This window comes from Pezoporus occidentalis, unplaced genomic scaffold, assembly GCF_034315485.1.
Source record: "Pezoporus occidentalis ecotype Australia unplaced genomic scaffold, CSIRO_AGI_Poc_V1 ctg127, whole genome shotgun sequence".
NCBI classification, from domain to species: domain Eukaryota; kingdom Metazoa; phylum Chordata; class Aves; order Psittaciformes; family Psittacidae; genus Pezoporus; species Pezoporus occidentalis.
Window position 1 is genome coordinate 1095839 of NW_026913071.1, and position 23466 is coordinate 1119304.

The following is a 23466-nucleotide window of genomic DNA, read 5'->3' on the forward strand; positions in this document are numbered from 1 at the left end:
TCTCTGGAGAAATCCTGTCATTCTCCATCTGGTGTGGAGTATCTGAATGTTATTTTTACCAGGCTTTTAAAGAAAGGTGAATGTTGTGATAACCTCAGAGAAGTTATCTGAGGATAAAATCTAGCATGTGCTAGAAGATCTGGATGGCATTAGCGTTTTTGAGTGAAATTCTACTTTTAAAAAGAAAACTGTGCCTGTATGTTACTTTCCTTTGTTTTATGAGGGACACATAACAAAATTGCTTTGTTGCAAATGCTAGGTTATTCTTATTTAGACACTTGGGGGTTTTTTAAGTATAGATTTCCAGGACTTTGGAATCAGAATAAAATAGCAAAGCTTGGAAGTTTTATAAGATACTGTCCAGATAAATAAAATACTGTATTATAAAATAGAAACTGTCCAGAGTGATTTGGTGTGGAAAAGTTCCTGCGGGAGGAGGAGACTTATTCTGGGGGTCTCAGTGGACAACACCAGCAGCACTGCCTTACTTTGTTGTAGTTTTCAAGGGAAATACTACTGGCTGCTGTGCTTTATGCTGTATTTGGTGCTTGGAGCATATTGAGTGTTGTTAGGAACAAGCCTACTAGGTTAAACCCCTGAGGAACCTCAAGGATCGGCCTGGTTTATGAATCTGATCAGGAGTTAGGTACCAGAATGCTCAGCTTCACCACAGTGATGGTGGTGTGGTTTAACCCCCAGCTGGCAGCTAAGCCCTGCTCAGCCACTTGCTTACTCCCTCACCAGTGAGATGGCGGAGAGAATCGGAAGAGTAAAATTGGGAAAACTCATGGGTTGAGGTAAAGACAGTTTAATAGGAAAAAGCAGAAGCCATGTGCACAAGCAAAGCAAAACAAGGAAGTAGTTCACCACTTCCCATCTAAGGTAGGTGTTCAGCCATCTCCAGGACAGCAGGTCTCCATCACACATAACAGTTAACTTGGGAAGATAAACACCATCACTCCAAATATTCCCCCTTTTTTCTTGCCTCAGTTTACATGTTGACCATGATGCCATATAGTGTGGGATATCCCTTGGTTCAGTTGGGGTCAGTTGTCCCCCTCCCAGGTTCTTGTGTACCCCCAGCCTGCTTACTGGCGAGGTGAGGAGCAGAAAAAACCTTCACTCTGTGTAAGCACTGCTCAGCAATAGTGAAAACATGCCTGACTTATCAACAGTTTTCAGCACAAATCCAAAACACAGCCCCACACCAGCTACTATGGAGAAAATTAACTCTTATCCCAGCCAAAACCAGCATAGGTGGCAAGTTTGAACATAAGCGATAACAGAAGTTTGAGCTTGTAGGTTTTCAGAAGAAAAGTTGAGCTTCTGCAGATGTTTTGAGGTTTAAGTGCCAGGTTATTTTTAGCTTTAAATAGAATTTAGTGCTGTTCTTGCTTGTATGTTAAAAAAAAAAAAAAAAGATTTTATGATCAGTAATGTAAGTCCTGAAAGTGAAGATGCATGCAATTAGGTTGCATTTAGGTTCACACCTGCTTGGAGCACTATCCTCTGCATGTGGAAAAATTTCCACTTCATGTGGAAATGTATCAGCCCAGCCACAAAATATACCCATTTAATCTCATGATGGAATGGGATTAAATGATGGCTGTTGTTTGGCCTAAATAAGCATGCTTCATCATCATTTCTTGGATATTGCACTCTCTGATGCTGACTCTTTAGAATGAGCTTTTTGGGTTTCATATAGTGTGCTGCAATTTCTGTATTCACTGGGAGATAGTTTCATTTTTATGTGGTAGATAAGAATTGAGGCTTCATTAAAATATCCCCATCTTGCAGATATAATTATATATCTATGAGGAATGTTTTATATGTTTATAGAACATTTGAGATCAAATATGTTGCGATTAAATTGATAAGAAATAAGTAATTAATTCCAGCTATTGGTTTAATTTATAATACTCCTTTGGAAAGTTAAGCCTGAGCGAAAGAACCGAGTAAAACTAGAAATTGCTTTGTATGTTTCAATTCATTACTGACTATTTAATTAAAGCCTGCTTTACAGTTTATTATTGAATATCATTTTGTGTAATCAGAATAGATCAGGCGGAATGAATTTTGAGTATCTGGTAATTCCATTGATTAAATTCAGATGCTTTCCTTATGATATGAGGATGAAATTTCAAAGTGTAAGCAAGTGATTACATAGGAATAAACTGTAGCTGTCCCTTGTGAAGACTGTAACCAGTAGCTTGGGATCCTAATTGAAAGGCGTTTCTGTTCCAATGCCATATTGCTCAACTGAGATCAGTAGGAGGTGGGTAAATATAGTTTCAGGTGCCTACAACCACCAAGGAGAGGTGTTCTTTTATCTTTTTTAAGTAAGTTGGAAAGATTTTAAAAGGCAGGTGAGGGATTCTTCAGCTGTGCAAAACAGAATTCCTGAATAGGCAGCACCATGTAGAGGAGGCTCCATGACCCAGTGGGCAGGTAATTAGCAGGCAGCTCAGTCCTGGTTTATAACTTCATTTGATTTTCTGTACCTCTGTGCCATATTCTTGTGTTTCAGGCCCCTTTGTATTCTGCATGGCAAGAATAAATAGCAAATGCTGTTGAAAGATAGAATATATCTCTGAGGTTTTGATGAATTAGACTATATAAAAAATCGTAAATAGTATTGTCATTAAATTCTGGAATTCAGCTATTTAATATACCTACATACAGATTTGGGATGTAGATTTAGGGAGTCAGTTCAGGCATTGTAGTTCTGCTGAATAAACAAGAATTAATTTGTTAAACACAGAGGCTGGTGGTCCATAAAACTTTAAACATGTAAATAAATATATGCATACACGTATTGACACATGCATATGTGTGTATATATATGTATACACATGTGTATATAAATAAAATGCCTTTTTCAGCCAAGGGTTTCTAATACCACACTGCTAGATGGAAGCAGGCTTTCTTCTGAACTACGCTTATTTGCAGGAAGCTATTTAACCTCAGTTGTACTGTTTTCTTGTAATAATATGTATTCATCGTATTTGGAGTTGGAATCCAGAAATATTTGATTGCAATCAGTCACCTTGTCAGCATTAATAATATTAATTCTGTCACTTGTTTGTTGACTTAAGGCTGTGTAAAGATTTTGTAGAATTGTAGAATTAACCAGGTTGGAAAAGACCTTTAAGATCATCAAGTCCATTGTTTATATATTGAGGACTAAACAGCATTTCTTGATAAAGAAGGAATATTTCTAAGTGTTTGTGAACAATTTAGGTAACTTCGTCTTGCTTGTCTCTTCTTCATTTTTACTTACTAGCTTGAGCAGATGGAACTTGAAGTTCGAGAGATCCCACCTCAAAGCCGAGGAATGTATAGCAGTCGAATGAGAAGCTACAAACAAGAAATGGGAAAACTTGAAGCGGACTTCGTGAGTTTTTTAACATATTACATAAAGAAAGATCTATGAGAATTTTTAAAGTATAATAGTGCAGTTATTCAGGCAACTGAGAGACTGGTTTTGACTACTGTGAGAGATGAGTTCTGCGTGTATCTTGTATTTATGGACAAATGAAAACCAAACTGGGGAAGAGAAACTTTTCCTTTTGAAGCCGTCTCATATCAGTATTCAAGTTGCTAGCCTTCTGTCCATTTGCCTGAATCTGAATTGTTTCTGTGCCATTCAACATTGTGAGTGTTCACAATGTGGGCAGAGCAGTCAGTTTTTAATCCGATTTCTCAAGGAATGACTGGTAGAACATCTGAATCAATACTTAAATTGTAATGTAAGTATACTCTGAATAGGAAATAATGGTTTGTTTAAGACAGCTTGTGGTAATGTGGGCAGTAACATGAAAATATAATCTCCAATCCGTGGAATTTTTGAATGTAATTTATCTTATGTACACTGCATTTCTTAGTCTCTGTGATTTCTTTTCCATTGCACTTAGATTCTTCTTGGCTTTTGTACAAATCGGTTATAAATACTACATTTTTTCAAGTAATGGATGCAAACTAACAAGATTCCTTTGTCTAGGGGCTTCTGCTACAGTTATCAGTCCTTTTTTGTGACTAGGATTTGCACGGAATAGATTTACATAGAGACAAAACTGTTCCCTGTAAAATCCTGAAAAAGTTCAAAGGGATTGCAAAGTGTAGGAAAATGCTGTGTTAATTGGCAGCAGCTCAGTTCCTCCAGGGTAGTGAGAAAGAAATAACTAGTAGCAGTATTTTCCATTCACTGCAGAACTGTGGATTTTTCTCGGGTTGCTGGCAGCAGTTTATTCCTTCAGGGGAGGGGATTCAATGTTTATACCTGCAGCCAGAAAATCCAGCTGGCTGTCACTCCTCTGTGCTTCTGCCAAGTTGAGGAGTTGCACAAAAATATATCAGTTAGAAGACGGTTGCAGGTTTGTGAAGTTGAAGGAATGTTAGGATAAAAAGACTCGCCTCAATTTCATGCCATTTCTCTGTAGGGAGTGCGTATGGCCCTGCTGGCTAAACAGTGGCTTCCAAGAGAGCAATTCCTGGACAAGTAGTGAATGCTCTTTATCTTCTCAGATGTGGGAGAATTCACTGTCATCATATGGTTGTTGCTGGCCTATTTCTCTGTGTAGGCAAGCAGGGAAATTGGTACTTCCCTATTGTCTATCCCGGGCAATAAGGAATGGGATAGTTCAGAACTGGCCTCTTTAAAGAAGAGGAGAAATGTGTGGAAGAACATTATAGATGTGGAAGAAATGCATCAGAGCACTAGGAGTTACATGATCGAAAGAACCTGAGTTGGCACTCAGAGCAACGGAGCAAAAGCAATATCGGAAAGAGGAAGAAACAGATCATAATAATGGGAAAAAAAACCCCAACCACCCAGAACAGCAAGGATGGCATTCAGCAGAAGATCAAGGAAAGAAAGTGGACTGAAGGGTGGAGCAAAGTACTGAAAGAAGGCAACAGCAGTGTGTGAAAAAAATTCAGTTTATATAGAAAACGGTGTAGTTACAACTAAATTCCTTACACAATTCCAGCTTTTAAGTACTAACATTTTTCTAAGTTTATATTTAAGGGTTTGGGAATTTTATTTGATTATTCTCCAGTCAAACAGCAACTTGTTGGAAACTATATAACAAAGTGATTCAGTTGTGAGTTCAAAGAGGGAAGAGGAGGAAGGAAAGGAAATGTGATTTTGACTCTATAAGCTGCAGGGCCATTGAAGGTAGGAAGTAGAAAACATTTGTTGAAATGAGAGTTCTTTTGTGTGTTCTGCCTAAATATTGTCCTGAATGAGTTGTGACCTTTTTGGCTGTAAGCAAAGCATACAGAGCTTTAGCAGACCTTTATGGAAAGCAGATCAAAGTACTTTTAAAATGAATTCACTTTTATAGATGGAGTGAAATTCTTAACTGGAAATGATGCTGACAATTTTGGGTTATGATCAGTTTACAGGTTTGCTGGTCAAAGTTCTTGGCTCTTCCAAAAGGCACGCAGGTGTGAGCTTGCAAAGTTAAGTGTTCTGTATAAATAGAGTTGGAATCTCAGCTGGATCCCATGGTATTTGGCTTGGCCTTTCTTCCTGTGTGAAGTAGCATGTGCATTGAGCAGAGGACATTTCTCGATCATCTTGAAGTGTGGGTTTCATTTTAAAGAGATCATTTCTGTGAAATGAACTTAAAAAATTATATACCTCAGTGTACATCTTTAAGTTTGGTGTTTTGAACATAAAATGAATGCAGAACTGGCACTGGTAGTTTTCTTTTATATTCATCATAATGAACATGAGTTTTGATCTTCTGGTTATTTGTATGACTTACAGCATCTCGAAATCTGTGCTTAACCAAGCAGTTATGGAAAACAGCAGCACAGCAACATATTTAAAAGTTAGGAGAAGCAAACATGAAGGATGTGGACTGTTCACTCTTTCCTTGCAGGATGGACAACATTAAGGTTTATTTGGGACATGTAATATCTAATTGGTGAGTTTATTTGATCTTGACAGTATGTATAATAATGACAAAATACTATCACTTTAACATTATTTACTACATGCTGTGCTATCTTAATGGAATGTATAGTGAGTTTTTTTCTATGCAGTTTCCTATGCCAGAAGTATGGTCTGAAAGGTATGGATTTAAGCTTGGTTGAGCTGCACTTTGAAAAGTTACTCCATGAACATGGTTTGTTCCTCTTTAACTTTCAAGTCTAATAGGAACAAATTGCAAATAGGAGATTTATTTCCCCTCACTGCTAATCCTTGTTATCCTGAGTCATGCCTGCAGTTAGTTATCAGTGCTCTGCAGCCCTGAGCTGTGTGTGGAGATGCTGACATCTCCCCCATGCACTGTATTGCACACTGATATTTGGTAACCTATTAAATTGTGTTAAATCACATCTGAGGAGAAAAAAGCCACCTTGTTCCGTTTTGGTTTTCCCTCCCTCTTGGAGAGTAATGGTGTTAACAAAAAAAAAAGAGTAGCTCAATTTTGTCATTAAGAGTCCTCAACATAACACTGTGGATATGTATGGGGAAAATTAACAAAGCAAGGATTGCATCTCAGTTTAAGGCAGCAGCAGTTTCTGAAGCTTGCCTCAGTGTTGTGCAGTCTTCTATGGGGAGCAGATACCTGGGGAGAAATATAAGCACAGGGCAAGCATCAAGTGATACTTTGCAGAAAAGCTGTATACACATCTCAAAAGTGAAACAGTGAAATGCTGTCTTTCTTAACTTGTAGATCTTGGGTTTATGATCTTATTTTCACTAGTATGTACTAGTACTGCGTTTTTATAGAGGGATCTCTTCCTTTTCGGTCGGGGCACCTGAGCTGTATGTAATTCCAAAACCTGGGTGGCTCTGGGGCTCCTGCTCCCCCGGGCTTGCTGGGTTGCAGAGACTGTGATAATGGCTCTATCTTGTGGCTCAAAGTGGAGTTGCAGACCATGTACTTCTGCTTTCTGGGTTGATTAAGGTCTTGGGTCCACCTGTGAAAGAGTTCCTGAAATTTAAAGCAATCTTCCTATGAGCAAGCCTTTTCCCCACACCTACCAATGCACCAATCATAGAATCACAGAATCATAGATTAGTTTTGGTTGGAAGGGACCTTAAAGATCATCTTGTTCCATGGGCAGGGACATCTTCCAATAGACAAGGTTGATCAAAGCCCTATCCAACCTGGCCTTGAACACTTCTGTTATATTGTTTAAGCTTGTAAACATTTTGTTTTGAACTCTTCAGATGTAGAATGTCCAAGGTGACTGCCTGCATGAAGTAAGTCCTGAGAAGAGAAATCCTTGTATTATAGTCTTTAAAGTACATGGACTATAGGTATTGGTTTTCAGATAAAGCATTTTTTTGGGTAATTGTTACCTAGAACAGCCAGTGATCTTTAAACAGTGGGGATATGCAATGGTAAAAGGCTTTCCAGATTTTATAAACACACTTTGACCTGAATCTATCCCAGTTCATGTGAAACTGTAACTGTATAAACTTAGCAAATGTATGGTTATCTGCTAGTGTTTGTATTCACTCCAAGGGTTCCATGTACTGGCTTAATGTCAGGGCACCATAAAAAAAGAGAAGAAAAAAAAAACCAAGCAGGCATTTTCCTGCAAATCTTACAGGTGAAGTATGAGGCATTGTCCTGGGTTCAAATAGATTGGGAAATATAAAAATCCAGTAAGAGTGTATTACACAGTAATATTCTTATTTAAAAAATGAATACTACACAATCAGTGCTCAAAGTGGGATGTATATTCAACACCAAAACCAGCCATCAAATAAAGTAGGTGGCATAGGAACTGTTCCTATTCGGTCATGTCAGCACTGAGACAAATTTTGCAAGTAATGTTTGTTATCGATCCAAGAGACAGTAGTCATTCCATTTAAAGACTCAAACTTGGTACTGATTGTGGTTATTCTGGCCTTCAACTTAAAAAAAAAGGCGGGGAGAAGTCATACATGTGTAGACAGATTGTGCAAAACCTGGCTAAACATTTAAACATTTTTGGTGTTGAACAATAGCTTCAGTTCAGTCAGTAGTGAAGATAGATATTCACATTTCATACCTCCTACAAGTTCCTTTTAAAATCATTGTTAAAATGGCAGCTGCTGTTAAGCTTTTAAAACATTTATGGAGATAAGCAATGGAATTTCATTTGATAAAGTTAGCTCTTTTGTGTGTACTCTGAAGTACCACCAGAGTCCAAGAGCTCACCTGCACAGCTATGTCACTTAATTCTGTCTGCTTCTTGCAAATACTGTTCCCCTTACTTCAGGCGCAGTCACCTACACAGCCAAATATTTATATGGATAGAAGTGCAATGAATGACATTTATCAAATGACATGTTAGTGGCCTGTTATCTTTACAGCCAGACTCTTCCCTAGCTTTCTAGTTTGAACTGAACTGTTGCTGCTGGATTATTTTGATTTATAAAGCAAAGCATTATTGCTTTACAGTTACAAAATCATAAACTGTGTTGTATGGGACAGATGTCTAAATCTTCATAGTTGTATCCCAATGATGTTATTAAAAACAGGGGACCCTCTGTGTGTACACATCATGTAAGCATGTGCACTCTGCATGAGCAGGCACACATGTCTGTAGGGGAAACCTGATCTTGTTGACAAATGCGAAACTCTTTAAATCGGATTAGGTTTTGCTATGTGAGTGCTGCAGCTCTTTTGAACTGTGCTGTGGAGGATTTGTTTTACTGCGTGCAAGATTGAGCTGGTTAAGTTTCAGGAGAAAGAATTTGAAATATCTCACCATGTACTTTGATAATCTAATTTTGTGAAAGAATTTTGAGAACAAATGTTCCTTCCCTCTGCCATTGTTATCGATACTGTTACCTTCTTGAGATAAATAATCAGCCTTCTACACTGTACTCAAACTGCTCTGTATAGAGGAGCTGATTTTCTTGCTGTGTTCCTTTTCTAAAGACTGCTGATATGATATTTGGTCTGCTTGGCTGCTGTTGACCCTTAGGACAACTTCTTTTCTATAGAGTCAAATTCCACATTGTCTTCAGTTTGTTTTTACGTGTCCCCACCTTTGCAGGTTTGTAGTGAAAAAAGGTGGAGTCATTTGACATTTTTGCAATGACTTTATAATACTGCCATTTTAAATGGGGAAAAAGTGATACAGGAAAGAATGTTCTTTTTTTGGTAACATTCAAGGCCTAAATTGACTTTTTGATGAAAGACTAGGAGGTGGTATAACTTAGATCCTCTGTAGAAAACTTACCCTAATTTATCTACATCTTGAGAATTCTTTTTAGAGTTTTGTGTAGAACTACGGATAAGGAAGGAAATTTATTTCACCATGGAATTTACTGGTGATTACATGCTTTTCCTTAGAGGAAAGTGTGATAGATGGGAGTTAACATGCCTAATTTGTAATTAACCTAAGAGGTTATGAGCTTCTTAACTGAGATCCTGAGAGGCCAGACCAGTGAAGCACACCTTACCTCCTGGGTTTTACAATTCTGTAGTATCACTTAGGAGGAATCCTCCCATGTTTCACCAGTAAGATACTTCTCGTAACACAATGTGTGAAGAGCAGCCAAGCAGCTCATTTTTAATGTCGATAAATACAATTCCCTAACTGCATTCTCCTCTCAACTGACTTCACCTTGATGCTTGTAGGAAATTCTGTGTATCTCTCAAGAGATGTTGCTCCCTAACACCTAGGGATAAGATTGGTGAGCTTTGTGGCATGCTGATCCTTGGCCTTCAGCAAGTCTGTGGTTGTTGTGGTGGAGGTGATGCACATGATTTTAAGAAAAACCAGTTTGTGAAGCACTGGGCTTGGCTGAGTGATTACAAATAAGAGTGCTTTCAGGAAGTGATTTGGTGAGTCTGATAGTATTTGTGTCTGGATGAGTATTTGTGAAAGGCTCAATGACTCATACAGTGCTCTGCAAGGATTCCTATCTTTTTCTTTCTCCCTTCACCCACAGAATGTTTCTGTATTAAACACAGCTGAAAAAGGGGTCTATGGCAGAATGAAATACTTCTGTAAAATAAGCTTTAAAACATGTTGAACAAATTCAGCATGATGTGAGCTCTGTCTTTTCCACTAAATGTGCTTTCTCACCTGAAAGTCTTTGCCAGCCCTCATCAGCGTTTCCCAGGTAGACAACTGTCATTTCTCTATTTACCATGTAATTTGTTCTTATGTTAAAACTTCTGTTTCTCAGTCTAGTAGAATTAAATCTGTTTGCTGTTTTTCCCAGCAGATGCTATAGGAAGCAATGTCCATTCAAAATTACTTCTAGCCAGCTAGTGAGTAAAGTGACTTCATATACGGAAGATGAATGCTGTTTTTTTGAGAGGCAGAAGGAGGAAAACTTTAATGTTTCCCAATTCCTTGGTGATCTCTTATTTTAGTCAAGTGAGACTTCTCTACCTGTCATGCAAAAAGAAGCAAGCTGTCATTGTCCTGCTTTCAATAGCAGCAGTTATAAAGGTTCTGCAGTTGGAACATGGGTGTGGGGTGCAATGGTGAATAAAGCCAAACAGACTGTGTCTCACTCTCCATTGTATTGCTCACCTGCAGCCATCAAAGTAGAAGTTTGATTTGGTTTCTATCATGAGTTAGAAACGTAAAGATTTAAAGCAAACAAGCTGAGCAAAAAATCCCCATCATTTTAACAGGCTTGCTTTCCAGACTAGAGCTGCCCTCCCAAGTTCTTTAATGTGTTTATTACTCTTTTTTTTATGCTTTTTTTTCCAGCTAGAGCGAGGATAATTTGTGTTTGACTGTGAAATAGGAAGAGACATGTGCTACTGATAAAACAAAACCGTAGGGAGAAGGTACCCGTTTGGCACTGGGGGGATTCATAACATCCCTTTTCAGGTTTCTTGATTTATTTGGCGGGGAGTGACACTAGATGGCACTGTTTGTTTGCAAAGCAAGGCCTTTTCTTTCCTTCCCCCCCATCCTTTTTTCCCTGTTTCTTTTTTTCTTTTTTTTTGCTTTGGTAGTAACTGAAATTACTGTTTCATGAATAAAATATTTCTGGTGGGATTTGCATTTCTATATTGGCTGAAGATACTGTGTTGAATGTTTTATTAACCAGCCCAGTGCAACTGTCAGCCTATTAAAGAGATCCAATGGACCCTGTTTAGCTAAATAAACTAAATAAATCCAATTCGTCAAATTGTGTTCCTGGCTGTTTATTTTCCATTCTTTTGATGTACAGTTTATTTTAAGTTAAAGCCACATAGTTTTAAAAATTAATGTGAAAATAGAATTTAGCGTTTGAAGCATGAGGAGACTAATTGCCATGGTCAAAAATAGCTTTCCTTTATGGTGAAGTTGCCATCTGGTAACTGGTGAACTTTTTATTGGTGACTGATCCACTGCCCTGTGTCAAAAATTCGTTTGGCAAACGAGTGGTTAATGGCTTTTTTTTTTTTGCCCCTTTGCTGGGTTCTGTTGCTTTCATGAAATGAAACTTGAAACGTAAGCACTGCCGTTAAAGGTAGCTATTTCTACCCAACTTCAAGAGGTTTGTGCTTCATCTTCATATTTTCTCAATCAGAATTCAAGGGGAAAATTTTATATGATCATTACATATTAAATGCTTGTTGAAATTCCGATTGCATCATAGGCAAATATTGGAGCATAAAAAAATCTCTTTGCATAACTGAAGATATTGTGTGTCTGGTTGTCAAACAGCTGTCAAGCTTTACAAATAATAGAATTCATTACATTCTGCTAGTACAAATAATATTTTAGTTACCTTGTTTTTTGCTGAAAACCTTTGCCATAGAATGGTAAGAGACAGACTATAAATTTATGGTAATGTTATTGGCCTAGTAAAAATTCTTCTGTGCCAGTTAAAAATTTCTGGAAATGCAAATATATTCCAGATTTGTTGATAAGTGAAGTGAAGAAAAAATGAAGTATGTATTCTCTTTTTCTTTCTGATGCTTTCCATAGCGCTCCTTTAGTGATGTTACACGTTAACTTTTATGTGTTTTACTAGAAATGGAAGTTGCCACGTATCATGTTTTTCATAGTTTTTATGATCTCAGGTTTCCAAAAGTGGAATAGTGAAATTCAGTGAAATAGAAGCAGTTTGGTTAAATGAAATTTCTGGCTTTTCTCTCAAGAAATCTACTATAATGGATTAAAAGTCCATGTGAACATGTTGGTATGAATTTGGTAGTGTCAGGGATTCTTAAGGAAGACCATTCAATCAGTTATTTTTATCTTTTTCATGCAAATTATGCTTGAACTTAACTGAAATTTGTATCCTTTGGCACCTCTTTCCCAAACTCTAACCCAAGAACAAAGTAGATTTTTATCTAGATGTCCTCAGTGTTGGGTAGAGTGCTATTTCCTTGTGTGGGTAGACTTTTATTTGTACTGAAAAATACTAAATTTCTTTAATATATATCAGTTGTAAATACTTTAAGATGCTATTTAATAACTAAACCACGCAGTGTTAGCCTGTGTTTTTCCCTGATAAAACCTTCCTATTTTGTGCTCTAAACTGGTTCTTTTTAACATACCAGTAGTAAACACTGAAGGAACTTCAAGTTTTTTTTAAACTGTCTAGCACAGGTAAAAGGAGATGGACTTTTACAGCAGTGGAGATGTCTTGTTTCTGGCTTAAGTCTTAGTAAGGAAGGAATATAAAGCAAAACCATGGAGCTGGAAGTGTATTAGAGTGATTCTCCCCCTCCTTGTAATGTTCTTTACTATGAGAAGCATATGGAAAAAAGTGTGAATATCTCTGTTCTTTTGTTTGGTAACTTTTTATTTGTATTCTGCAATCATTTGGTAATCAGTGCCAAGTACAGTCAGCTTCCCTGAAAGCGGCTGTACAAACCACAACAAAAAGTGGTTCTTTGCCACAAAGCCTATTTAAACTTGATGTTTTTACTCAGCTGGGGAGGAAATCCCTGCAAAGGCGAAGGATCTGTAAGTTGTACGTTTGACAATTTAATGCTTGTATACATTTATAATAAGTGGATCAAATGCAGCACCTCCCTTACTTTTAATCTGCTTTTTATAAATTGCCTTTAGGGTGCCAGGGCTAGGAAAATAAGCCTTTTCCAATATTTAATAAATACTACTGAGATTTCATTCCTAAAAGAGCTGATCAATGAAAATAAGAGTAGAAATATGAAGAACAGATAGTAAAAAGGAATATTGAAGGTGGCTTCTGGGATCAGCAGTAGAACACATTAGTATTTCCTGCTGTAGTAATGTTTAACCATTTCTGAATGGGTTTAATGAAAAAAGGTTTTTGCTAGCTAAATATTTGGCACTTGGTGTATAAAGAATTTGGGGAATGTGTGTGGGCTCCGCATGATTCCCATTGAGTGGTATTTGTGCTTACTTTCTGAATCCCCACAAATTTCTAGCATGTTTTTAATTTGATGATTCTGGTTTGAGGGTTTTGTTTTTATTTTATGTTATTTTATTTTATTTTCAGGGAAGCTAAGACTACAATGAATAAGGGTAGTGTCTGTCAACTTAGTCTCCTGGTCGGCATGTTAGGTGGGCTTTTGGAAAGCACTGAATTGCTATTGCAGACTTTGTACCTTTTCACTAAAGACTCAAATGTGAATTCTGGCAAGTCAAAGAAAAGGCTCGTATTGTGTTTCATGGGTCTTTGCTTAGCTAAAATATGCTCCTGCGTTGCTAAGGTGGCACCTTCCTTTCCATTTTGAGCCATTATTAAATCAAATTGTAACCTTTACTATGATGTATCACCAACCAGAAAAAAAGTGTTATTTAATATTTGAGTTAAGAGAAAGTAATGGCATTAATATTAAAGCAAATGTTGTTATTTTAAAAGTTGAAAAGCAACTTTCCAGTATTATGGTTGGATTTTGGGATGTGTAACTGCAACTCTTTTGACACAGAGATCCCTATTTGTAATGCCTTGCACAAAAGGGTTCCTCACCTGTGAGCACGGCTCTTTAGCAGTAGTGTTAACTAAATAGAGCTATGCAAAGAACTGAGTTATTATGTTGATGTGTTTCTTGTGGTTTGTTATTTAAGAAATATAGGTTAGTTTCAGTATTATGGATTGTTCCATTGGCAGATGTCTTTGAAACTACAGGTTTTCATCAGTTTTTATTTCTAGCATTCTTAAAAAAAGGCTGAGAAGAATTTATGTAGGTCCAGTATGGTTGGGAGTAAAACTCATAATGCTGTTATGAGGTTTTAACTATAGGTCTAGGAGTCTTTTATTAAAAAAATGTTTGATTTGTAATGACTGTGGTTTTGTATTGTTTAGTAATTCAATGTTATTAATACCCCTAAGTGACCATGTGAATTCCTCTCTTTTCTGCCCAGTCCTCAGTAGAAATCAGACTGTGGTTCAGTCGTGTAAGCTTCCCACAAAGTTAGTTCAGTCAACTAAATCAAGGTAAAAGTTAGAGAAAGGTCAGGATTAAGTTAGGGGTTGCTAACCTGAATTGCTTTCCCAGCCTTTTTAAGCCCTTAGTGCTCCTTTTGTCTTTTTCTCAACTTCTGTCATGTTGTCCTCCTGTTAGATCTTTATTTCAGTTGAAGGCACCTGGGCTGCATCTTTCTTCTGAGACATACTTTCAAGCATGTTATTAAGGTCCCCTTTTTCCATTCATGAGCTCCATGTCCAGCATTCAGCAATGCAGATCGGTGGCTCAGCACTTGTGCCCTGTAGAGATCTTGCTTGAAAATAAATCTGTTTTAAATGATCATAAGGTGAATTTGCTCCTCTCCCTCCTCCTTCTCACTTATTTTTCTGCTTCTCTTTCTGGGACAAATTACAACATTTCTCTGTTTTAATTTGTACCTAAAAATACTCTTTTGCCGAGGGTCACCTGCTAACTTGCCTTCTCTTATAATGTAGGACCGGTTTGCAAGGCATTTGTATGTTTAAAAAAATGAGTTAGCTGAGGACATTTCTCCCACCTGGGGCCTAACATACACTGGTGGTGTTTGGATTGGCAGTACTGTGATTTTGAAGTGAGTTATGCAGTTCCTCTCACGGCATGTGAGCCTAAATAGGATTGTTTTTTCAGGAAGATGAACTGGAAACTCCATTTCAGGTGTGCGCCAAGCATCGAAATAAGGGTCTAAACCAAAGACTTGGGTTTCAGACAGCTTTGAGCTATGTCGAAGTGAGGATGTTTGAGGTCTAAGAACTGGGCTGAATCTATTCTGCAATAAAAACCCTGAAATCACGTACACTACAGAAACAATAGTGGAAAAATTCCAAGATGCTACCTGTTCTGATGTAGTTAAATGTAGCCTTTTGGAGCAAGGCTATCTCCTGAGATCTGTCCTTCCTTAGTGGAAGATTCGGGCCCTTTGGAAATTTCCATTCCTCTACTCATATCATATTTCAAACAAAGGGAGCCACGGAGCATGCTCCTCTAGCCTAAAATCTGGCCAGTAGTAAATATGGACTACTTTAATTTTGTGATTTGTCTTTACAATGAGTTTGATTAATATGTAAAGATCACTTATGGTGGATCATGTGTCAATTCATTCACCTACTTCTCATTTAAACAGAAAACAAAGCCTGCTTTTCCATCACATCCAATGTACATTCAAAGTCATCAACATTAAATTTCTGATACCAACAAAGGATTAATGGCTGATATTTATGATATTCCATATCTATGCTCACCAAATCTGTCATTTTGATGCAAAAGTGACAAGAATTAGTAAAATTCTTGTATTCTAAGCAATAGGAAATCAAAATCAGGTCTTTGAGGGCATGTTCAGCATGTCTGATGAATTCCAAAAAATCACTATCCTTACCCCTGGCAGGGTTTTACAGAGTAGTGAAGAGGCTGTGACATGCTACACTTCTTGATGTCTATAGAATCAAGTCCTTGTATCAGCTTGGTGGTATAATAAAATTCTTCTCCATGTCTTATGCTGAGGTGTAGAGTGAGACTTGATGAAGCAAAGCCCTTTTTCAGGAGGGAGAGATGCTGTTACTGGCTGTAATTTGGCCTGGGTTTAGCTTTGGCAGGAGTGTTTGAACTAATTTATTCAATATCTTTCCATTCAGATAAATATTTTTGTTCTGTTTTTTTTTTTCCCTCTATAGAGCAAACTGTTATGATCTGACTGGAATGACTCAGTGATGAGGGGTTTAGCTGTGTAGTGGTGGGGCTGTGTCATGGTTTAAGCCAGCTGAACCCAGGATAGACTCTGTTGCCCTCTGTTGCATTCTTGGGGGGAAGTATCTAGAAAGCAGCGTGAATAGATTGTCCTCCTGACATTATAAACAATGAAGATGGACCTTTGATAGTAGCAGTCATCTTGAGGAAATTGAATCAAGCACCCTCTGTGGAAAGTGGAAGCAAATGTATTGCTCGACTTTAGAGTTGTATTCAAAGTTTTTTGTGCCTTATATTTTAACTTTTATGCAGGCTTAGTATGTTTTAGATCAGAAGAAATCTTTGGTGTGTGTTTAAATACAGGTGAACACATTTTTGTGTTTGTGGTTTAGTGCTTGTTTTGGGTTTTTTTTCTGACATTAAACAAAGCCTTTTCCCCTGCCCAAAACAGTCAAAATGGAATTCAGATTCTCCAAGAATTATGTCTCTAACCATCACTGTTGGACACTTCACTTCAAAAATAGCCATATGAAGAAAAATGTGTGATGCACATGGAGAAAAGCCAATAAATCCAATTTGACTCAGGAAGCTGAGAAATAGTTTAATAACTTTTTGACGTTTTCCTGTAGTCCTTATTTACCTTATCAATAGTTATAGTGACATATGATTGTCAACTTTTTATATAAAACCAAACTAATAAATTAAACATGTTGTGTTTATACCTGATGAAAGCTGACGTTTTGGAAAGGTGTTAAAATATACTGACAGGTCTTGTTCATAAACTCCTTTGGTATAAATATGTAGATGACATCTTTAGATATTGTTTGTACATAGGCTGATAGGCAGGAAACGTTGACAACGTAACAAATGCAAATGTCAACCCCACAATTTAACCTTTCTGTGTAGGAAAAGATGTTAGTTTTAAGTTACATGTATCTTTTAACTTTATTTTCAAAGTTTTTTTTTTTTGAGCCTGTTATCATTGCTGTTTCATGTGCCACTGAAAGTAACGCTGCAATAAGAAAGATTTGCACTTAAGAGCTTTTCTCTGTGGTGTTCCTACTTAAATGACTACAGCTGAGAGCGTGTTTTTTCTTCTAATTCTTTTTATTTTTCATGTTCACCTAGTACCTTGTGAATCTCTGCAGTATCACCCCTTCATCCCTGACTTGCCAATAATTCAGCGTTTGTAAGTGTGACTCAAGGGCAGTAAACCAGTAAAACTATTTTTAAACATTGGAACAGTTTATTGTAACAACAACCATGGCCTTGGCTTTAACCCGGATCAGGGTTGCTTCATATGCAGAATATTTCTGATATGACCCCGGTCTCCTCTGTGGTGACGTAAATCCACTGTGTGTTATCTGCTTGACGTTTTTTCTGCATCCTCTGCAAAGTGTGAAGCTGTAGTTAGTATCAAATCTTAACAAAAGTTATGCGCAGTTTGAGATGGTCGGGACCCTGGGGGAACAAATAGCCCTTAACATTCCTGAGCAGTCTCACCACCCTGCCAAGAGACCCATTTCTGACTGCTCCAGAGATGCCATTGGATGCTGCTCTCTAGCTCCCATAGTCCTGCCCAGCTGTGATTGCTGAGCTGGACCCTGATAAAATGCTGGCCTGAACTTGACTGTTTTGGAAGCCTTGCAGCTCTGCCAGATGTCCCAAGGGACCTGTAAGTTCCTTGTCCTTGGTCTTTTTGACCAAGTAAAACTTGGTAGTAAAACTAATTGGTCCAAACTACTCAAGTAATGTTTTTCTATCATGCACCTAGGCACATCTGCCTGCAGTCTAGGGTTTGGGCTGGCAAAGTGGGATCTGCTGTGTACCAGTGTGGAGGCATTCTGGTGGGATTTCATAGTGCTGACTTAGAGCAGATATTGAAATGTCAAGTATCTTGCACTGCTTTCAGAATAGTAATGCTCATTTTGATCCTGATAGCTGTGAGCAGAATTCCTACTGAAATCTGTAGCCTGTCTGAACTATGTGTCTCAATTTCCCATTTTAGTCTTGTGTGGGGCTTTAAGAAGAAAAACTTGCTGCACTTATGTGCTCTCCTCTTTCTGTCACCCAGGCTTTTCACTCTGTATTTTGGTGACCAATTTGACAACTAAGATGAACTTTTCCATAATGTTCTTGCTTTGGCTTCATGCAGATCTTCCTTTATCACAACTGAAATTTCACTGGTAGATTGGAGATGTGTTGGTTCATATTTCATGATATTGCACAAGACTCTCAGGTTGGAATATCCAAGTATGAGGGAGTGGATTGAATATTGACTGTATAATAGCCAAGCTATGAATCTCATCAAGGAGAGTCTACCCTTTCCTCATCGAATGTGCTATACTCTGGGTGTCGGATAGAGAGGTTAAGCAGAAGTTTGGGAAGGGGTGGTTTGTGTTAATTGGTTTGTGATGCTGGACTGTTGGAGTTAGCAAAGCTGTTGCTGTTGTTTCAGGAATTACAAATTGCTGAATTTTAGTTGTGGACGAGGAAGTTATGAGTGGTTTTGTTGTTTCTACCTTGTTGTAAATGAGTTAAAGGATGGCCACAGTCACAACTGGACCTCTGTTATCAATAAAAACAAAAAAGTACCAACAGTTTTGGTGTTCTCAAGCTGCCTACAGAAGTAGTTAATGAAAGTCAAGGTAGTGGGAGGCTGGTGAAAGCATATAAAATTTAATAGTTTTGGAAGGCTTCAGGTGTATTAAAAATAACTCTTTTTCTACAATAATTAACTACTTTCACTTGCTATTGAATCAGTCAGCCAGTTAGCACAGTCCTGTTTTGTATTGTGGAAACTTTACTAGTGTATTAGTGAACAGCAACTTTTTGAGCAGAGATATTTCTGCAGTTAGACTGACATATATTATGTATTGCTTAAAGGTAGTGCTCAAGAGTGTTTTCCAGCTGTATATTGTTTTCTTTTTGTTAGTTGGATGGACAGATTTGGGATGTACATCTGTGATGCTGCATAATTGACAGAAAACCCTGTGGTATTTGACTGTCCAAAGAACGTGAAAGGTATACTTTTTTTTTGCAACAGTCATATTCTGTCAGATGGTTGCATTGACTTTCTGGAACAGTTGGAGAAAATTGATAAGACTTAATGTAAATGAAACTGTTACATTTGATACTTATCTCATGTTACCTCCCTGTGATACCAAGCAGTTCCAAATCGCACAGTAAGTGTGTTTTGCATGGTTTATTCCAAATATTTCCGTGGGGAAATCACTGGAAGTTGTGGGACAGAACTCTTTCATGTGCTGCTTAAGCACCATTGACTTAGTTTCCTGAGTTATGTAATTAGATGGCTTCATGTAATCCACTTCCTTTATCTAGACTAAAAATTGCTGCTTCTATCAGTAGAATTGACCATTTTTTTTCTGGAAAAAAGTATACCTTTCATTTCTAAACTGTTATTTGGGAACGTAGTTTTAATATCCCAGATAGCTCTGTCAGGGCCTGGGCAGTGTAGCTGCAGTGTACTTTTGGAAGTTGCCATTGATTAGCATTCTGGTTCTTTAAACATCAGGCAGGGTGGCTGCACACAAAGAGTTGTGGTCAATGGCTCAATGTCCAGCTGGAGACCAGTAACAAGTGGTGTCCCTCAGGCATCGGTGTTGGGACCGGTCTTGTTTGACATCTTTGTCGCTGACATGGACAGTGGGATTGAGTGCGCCCTCAGCAAGTTTGCCAATGACACCAAGCTGTGTGGTTCGGTTGATACCCTGGAGGGAAGGAATGGCATCCAGAGGGACCTTGACACGCTTGTGAGGTGGGCTGATGCCAGCCTCATGAAGTTTAACCATGCCAAGTGCAAGGTCCTACACCTGGGTCGGAGCAATCCCAGGCACAGCTACAGGTTGGGCAGAGAAGAGATTCAGAGCAGTCCTGTGGAGAAGGACTTGGGGGTGTTGGTTGATGAGAAAATGAACATGAGCCGGCTTCAGTGTGCGCTCGCAGCCCAGAAAGCCAACCGTATCCTGGGCTGCATCAAAAGGAGCGTGACCAGCAGGTCAAAGGAGGTGATCCTGCCCCTCTACTCTGCTCTTGTGAGACCTCACTTGGAGTACTGTGTGCAGTTTTGGTGTCCTCAACATAAAAAGGACATGGAACTGTTGGAACAAGTCCAGAGGAGGGCCACGAGGATGATCAGGGGACTGGAGCACCTCCCGTATGAAGACAGGCTGAGGAAGTTGGGGCTGTTCAGCCTGGAGAAGAGAAGGCTGCGTGGAGACCTCATAGCAGCCTTCCAGTATCTGAAGGGGGCCTGTAGGGATGCTGGAGAGGGACTCTTCATTAGGGACTGTAGTGACAGGACAAGGGGTAACGGGTTAAAACTGAAACAGGGCAAGTTTAGATTGGATATAAGGAAGAAATTCTTTCCTGTTACGGTTGTGAGGCACTGGAATGGGCTGCCCAGGGAAGCTGTGAATGCTCCACCCCTGGCGGTGTTCAAGGCCAGGCTGGACAAAGCCTTGGGTGAGATGGTTTAGTGTGAGGTGTCCCTGCCCATGGCAGGGGGATTGGAACTTGATGATCTTAAGGTCCTTTCCAACCCTAACTATTCTGTGATTGTATGATTTTAGTTAGCAGCTTTTCTACTCAGTGTAATGCCAGCTCTCTTTTTCTTCCCCTAGGTTTTTTTTATTGTTGTGCATTTCCTGCTTCACAGAATGTTTATTTAAGTAGATGTAAGTGCAGTGAATTTCCTGAAAGTTACTCATTGGGGAAATTGAAATGAAATTTTAAAATATCGTTAGGAATGCAAACAATAAATTCTTTCATTTGCTGTAGGCGTCTTTAGGTTGGAATGACTAGAAAAGGTTCTGGTTAATTAGAAGTAATTTGTTAGAAACCTGAATCTTTTTTTTTATTTCCTAGATTAAAACTCAGTTCCCAGCTGGATGCTTATAAGTGCAGGAAATGTAATTGTGAGATGATTAACTGCAAAAAGATGGATAATTGGAGTTCATATGATATGTCAAATATACCTAAACCAAAAGGTTTGCTGCGTGTTGAGAGAGATTGGCTGAAGTCTAGATTGTAGCATATTGAGCAAGGAGTGTTTTTAGAGATTAATAATCACAGATTGCTGCAAAAGACCTGGGCAGAGCATGGTTGTAAAGAGCTAAACCCTCCCAGCCCTTTCCTATTACTTCAGGTTTTAATTAGCATGGTTTTAGTCTTGTCCTCTTCCCTTTATTGCTGTTATGTGAATTGGAGATTAGGAAGCACAGTAAACATCATACGTCTAACACCAGTGCTTAGAGACAAAGGTATCTCCTTCTCTCCACTAGGAAAGGCTCAGCCTACCACAGGAAGCATCTGAACAGTGCTAGTGGACTTGTATATTTGAGTCTCGTGTGTTATTCTCTCCTCAGAGTCTTGCCTCACAATCAGCATGGGGTTTTCTATATTATTTTTAATATTTGTAAAATTTGCTTTGAATCCCTATTTGCCTTTCTTTAGCTGTACTGGTAATAGTTCAAAAGGTGATACATACAGTATAAACTACATCAGTGGCATTTTGCTTTCATTATCCCTCATAGATGTTTGGCAAAATAGTGCTTTTGTTTTAAATTACTTCTGCTTTACTTTACAATGGGAACTTAGGTTTGAATAGCCCATTGTTCTGTTAGCTACTACAATATACTTCAAACCGCACAGGGTTGTTTATATTTACTGTATTTTGGGATCATATGAAATATTTGTTCCCCCCCCCTCCGCTCCCAACCTATAAACTTCATATCTCTATAAGGAATTTCTAACCCTTGGAAATACTGCTTTACAAATTCAGCTAATGACCCAAATACAGCTTGTTTGTTGTGTACGAGTTGTATTAAAATAACACACTGTATGTGTATTGTCATTAATGATATGCTCATTTTGATAATGGAGCTGCAGTCTCTTAGTATGTAGTCCTTGGGGAGATGCTGCATTTTTTTAACTAAGTATTGTTCTGGCTCCTTTCCTTGATTGGCCCAGAAATAGCAATCAGCTGGGGAGCAGGATGACATGCCTCTTAGCGATCCCTTTTATCTTTGAGATGAGTATCAACATTGTATGCTTCCTAATGGAAGTGTAATTTAATGAAATCTATTGGGTAAACATACTTCAGATGTTCAAAGGAGGTGACAAAATTTTTGCTGGCAGCCAGGACCTGGCTGGTTTCCAGCTTGCCTTTAGCTGCTATGCATATAGCATTGAGAGAGGCACTTAAAATAGGAACACAAAGTATTGTTTCTATTGTGTTTTGGGTTGTGGATTTCCCCCCACCCTCCCTGTTTTATTTTCCTTAATTTTATTTTTGTGGTGTTTGTACTAGTGCCCTCTAAGTTTTCCTGGTAAAATGCTGCGTGAGGTCAGGTTTCCCCTCTCCCCCCAAAACGTAGATAACAGTGTTAAACTCAGGGGAGATCACCGGCACAGAACGTGCTGCTGTTGGGAAAGGGTGTGTGTGGTGTGAGTAATTGAGTTTGCTGTTAGCCAGTAGCTCTGTGAAAGAGTAAGTTCCTCTGTAGACTGATAAAATTAAACATCCTGTTTTAAAGATTGTGGCAGAGCACATTTGTTTTATCAATAATAATTGCTGATGCAGAACTGTCCTTTATGAGGTTTTATAACAGATGGCTGGGAGTGGAAGGAAAGCTGCTCAGACTTCTACCTCTTGAGCTAGGAACAAAATTGCTAAAAGGAGACAGTTGTCCCTCTTACCGTTGCTCCCTCCTCATTACAGAGCGCTGTGATACACACACATGCTTGTGGTAGCAAACTTGGCAGAAAGACTGGAAGATTATATCAGCAATGTTGTCCCTTTAAGTGGATGTTTAACTGGACAGCTAATGGCTCTTACTGCTCAGATCTTAATGGTTTGGTAAACTGTAGGAAAGTGTTTGAGAGGAAATACATTAGCGTTTAGACACATTTGAATGTAATCAATGTGTCTTTGAAATATGGTGTTTTCTTCTTTACAAGTGAGGTCTAGGGCATGTAGTTTTTCTTTGAAGACTTCCACAGTGGACAAAATTGGGGGACAAGGAGTGTGCCCAGAAAAATATAAGTGTGTCATTTGCCTTTTGCTGTTCTTTCAGGGATTGGTGGCTAAATTGGAGCTTTTCATTGTGGCCTGGTTTATTTCCTGCTTGATCCTGTAAAGAAGCCTCATTCCCAAGCTTATGCTGTCACTCTCCTGTGAATGTGTGACATGATATATTTTATCACTGTGGTTTTACTGTGGTAACAAGAGAGTTCTTTGGACTGGAGGAAGTCAACGTCTGCCAACAGGGAGTTTTTTCCAAATGTTCCAACTTTTGATACAAAGGCAAGGGTTAAACAGCTGACTCTTTATGTAGTGTTGTTAAGCTTGTGTTCCATGTAGGGACACTAGTTAAGGATCAGAATGAAATAAGATGTAAAATGGAGG

At 38.5% G+C, this 23466-nt stretch overlaps 1 protein-coding gene across 4 annotated transcripts in view; it reads left to right on the forward strand.

The window, feature by feature from the left end:
- The window catches only part of VTI1A (vesicle transport through interaction with t-SNAREs 1A), a 274468-nt gene that overhangs the window by 10241 nt on the left and 240761 nt on the right, over positions 1-23466 (forward strand). For all 4 annotated transcript variants that reach the window (XM_062607900.1, XM_062607898.1, XM_062607901.1 and 1 more), the window contains exon 3: positions 3284-3394. In XM_062607900.1, the coding sequence (XP_062463884.1) occupies positions 3284-3394 (111 nt within the window). The remainder of the gene's footprint in view (positions 1-3283; positions 3395-23466) is intronic.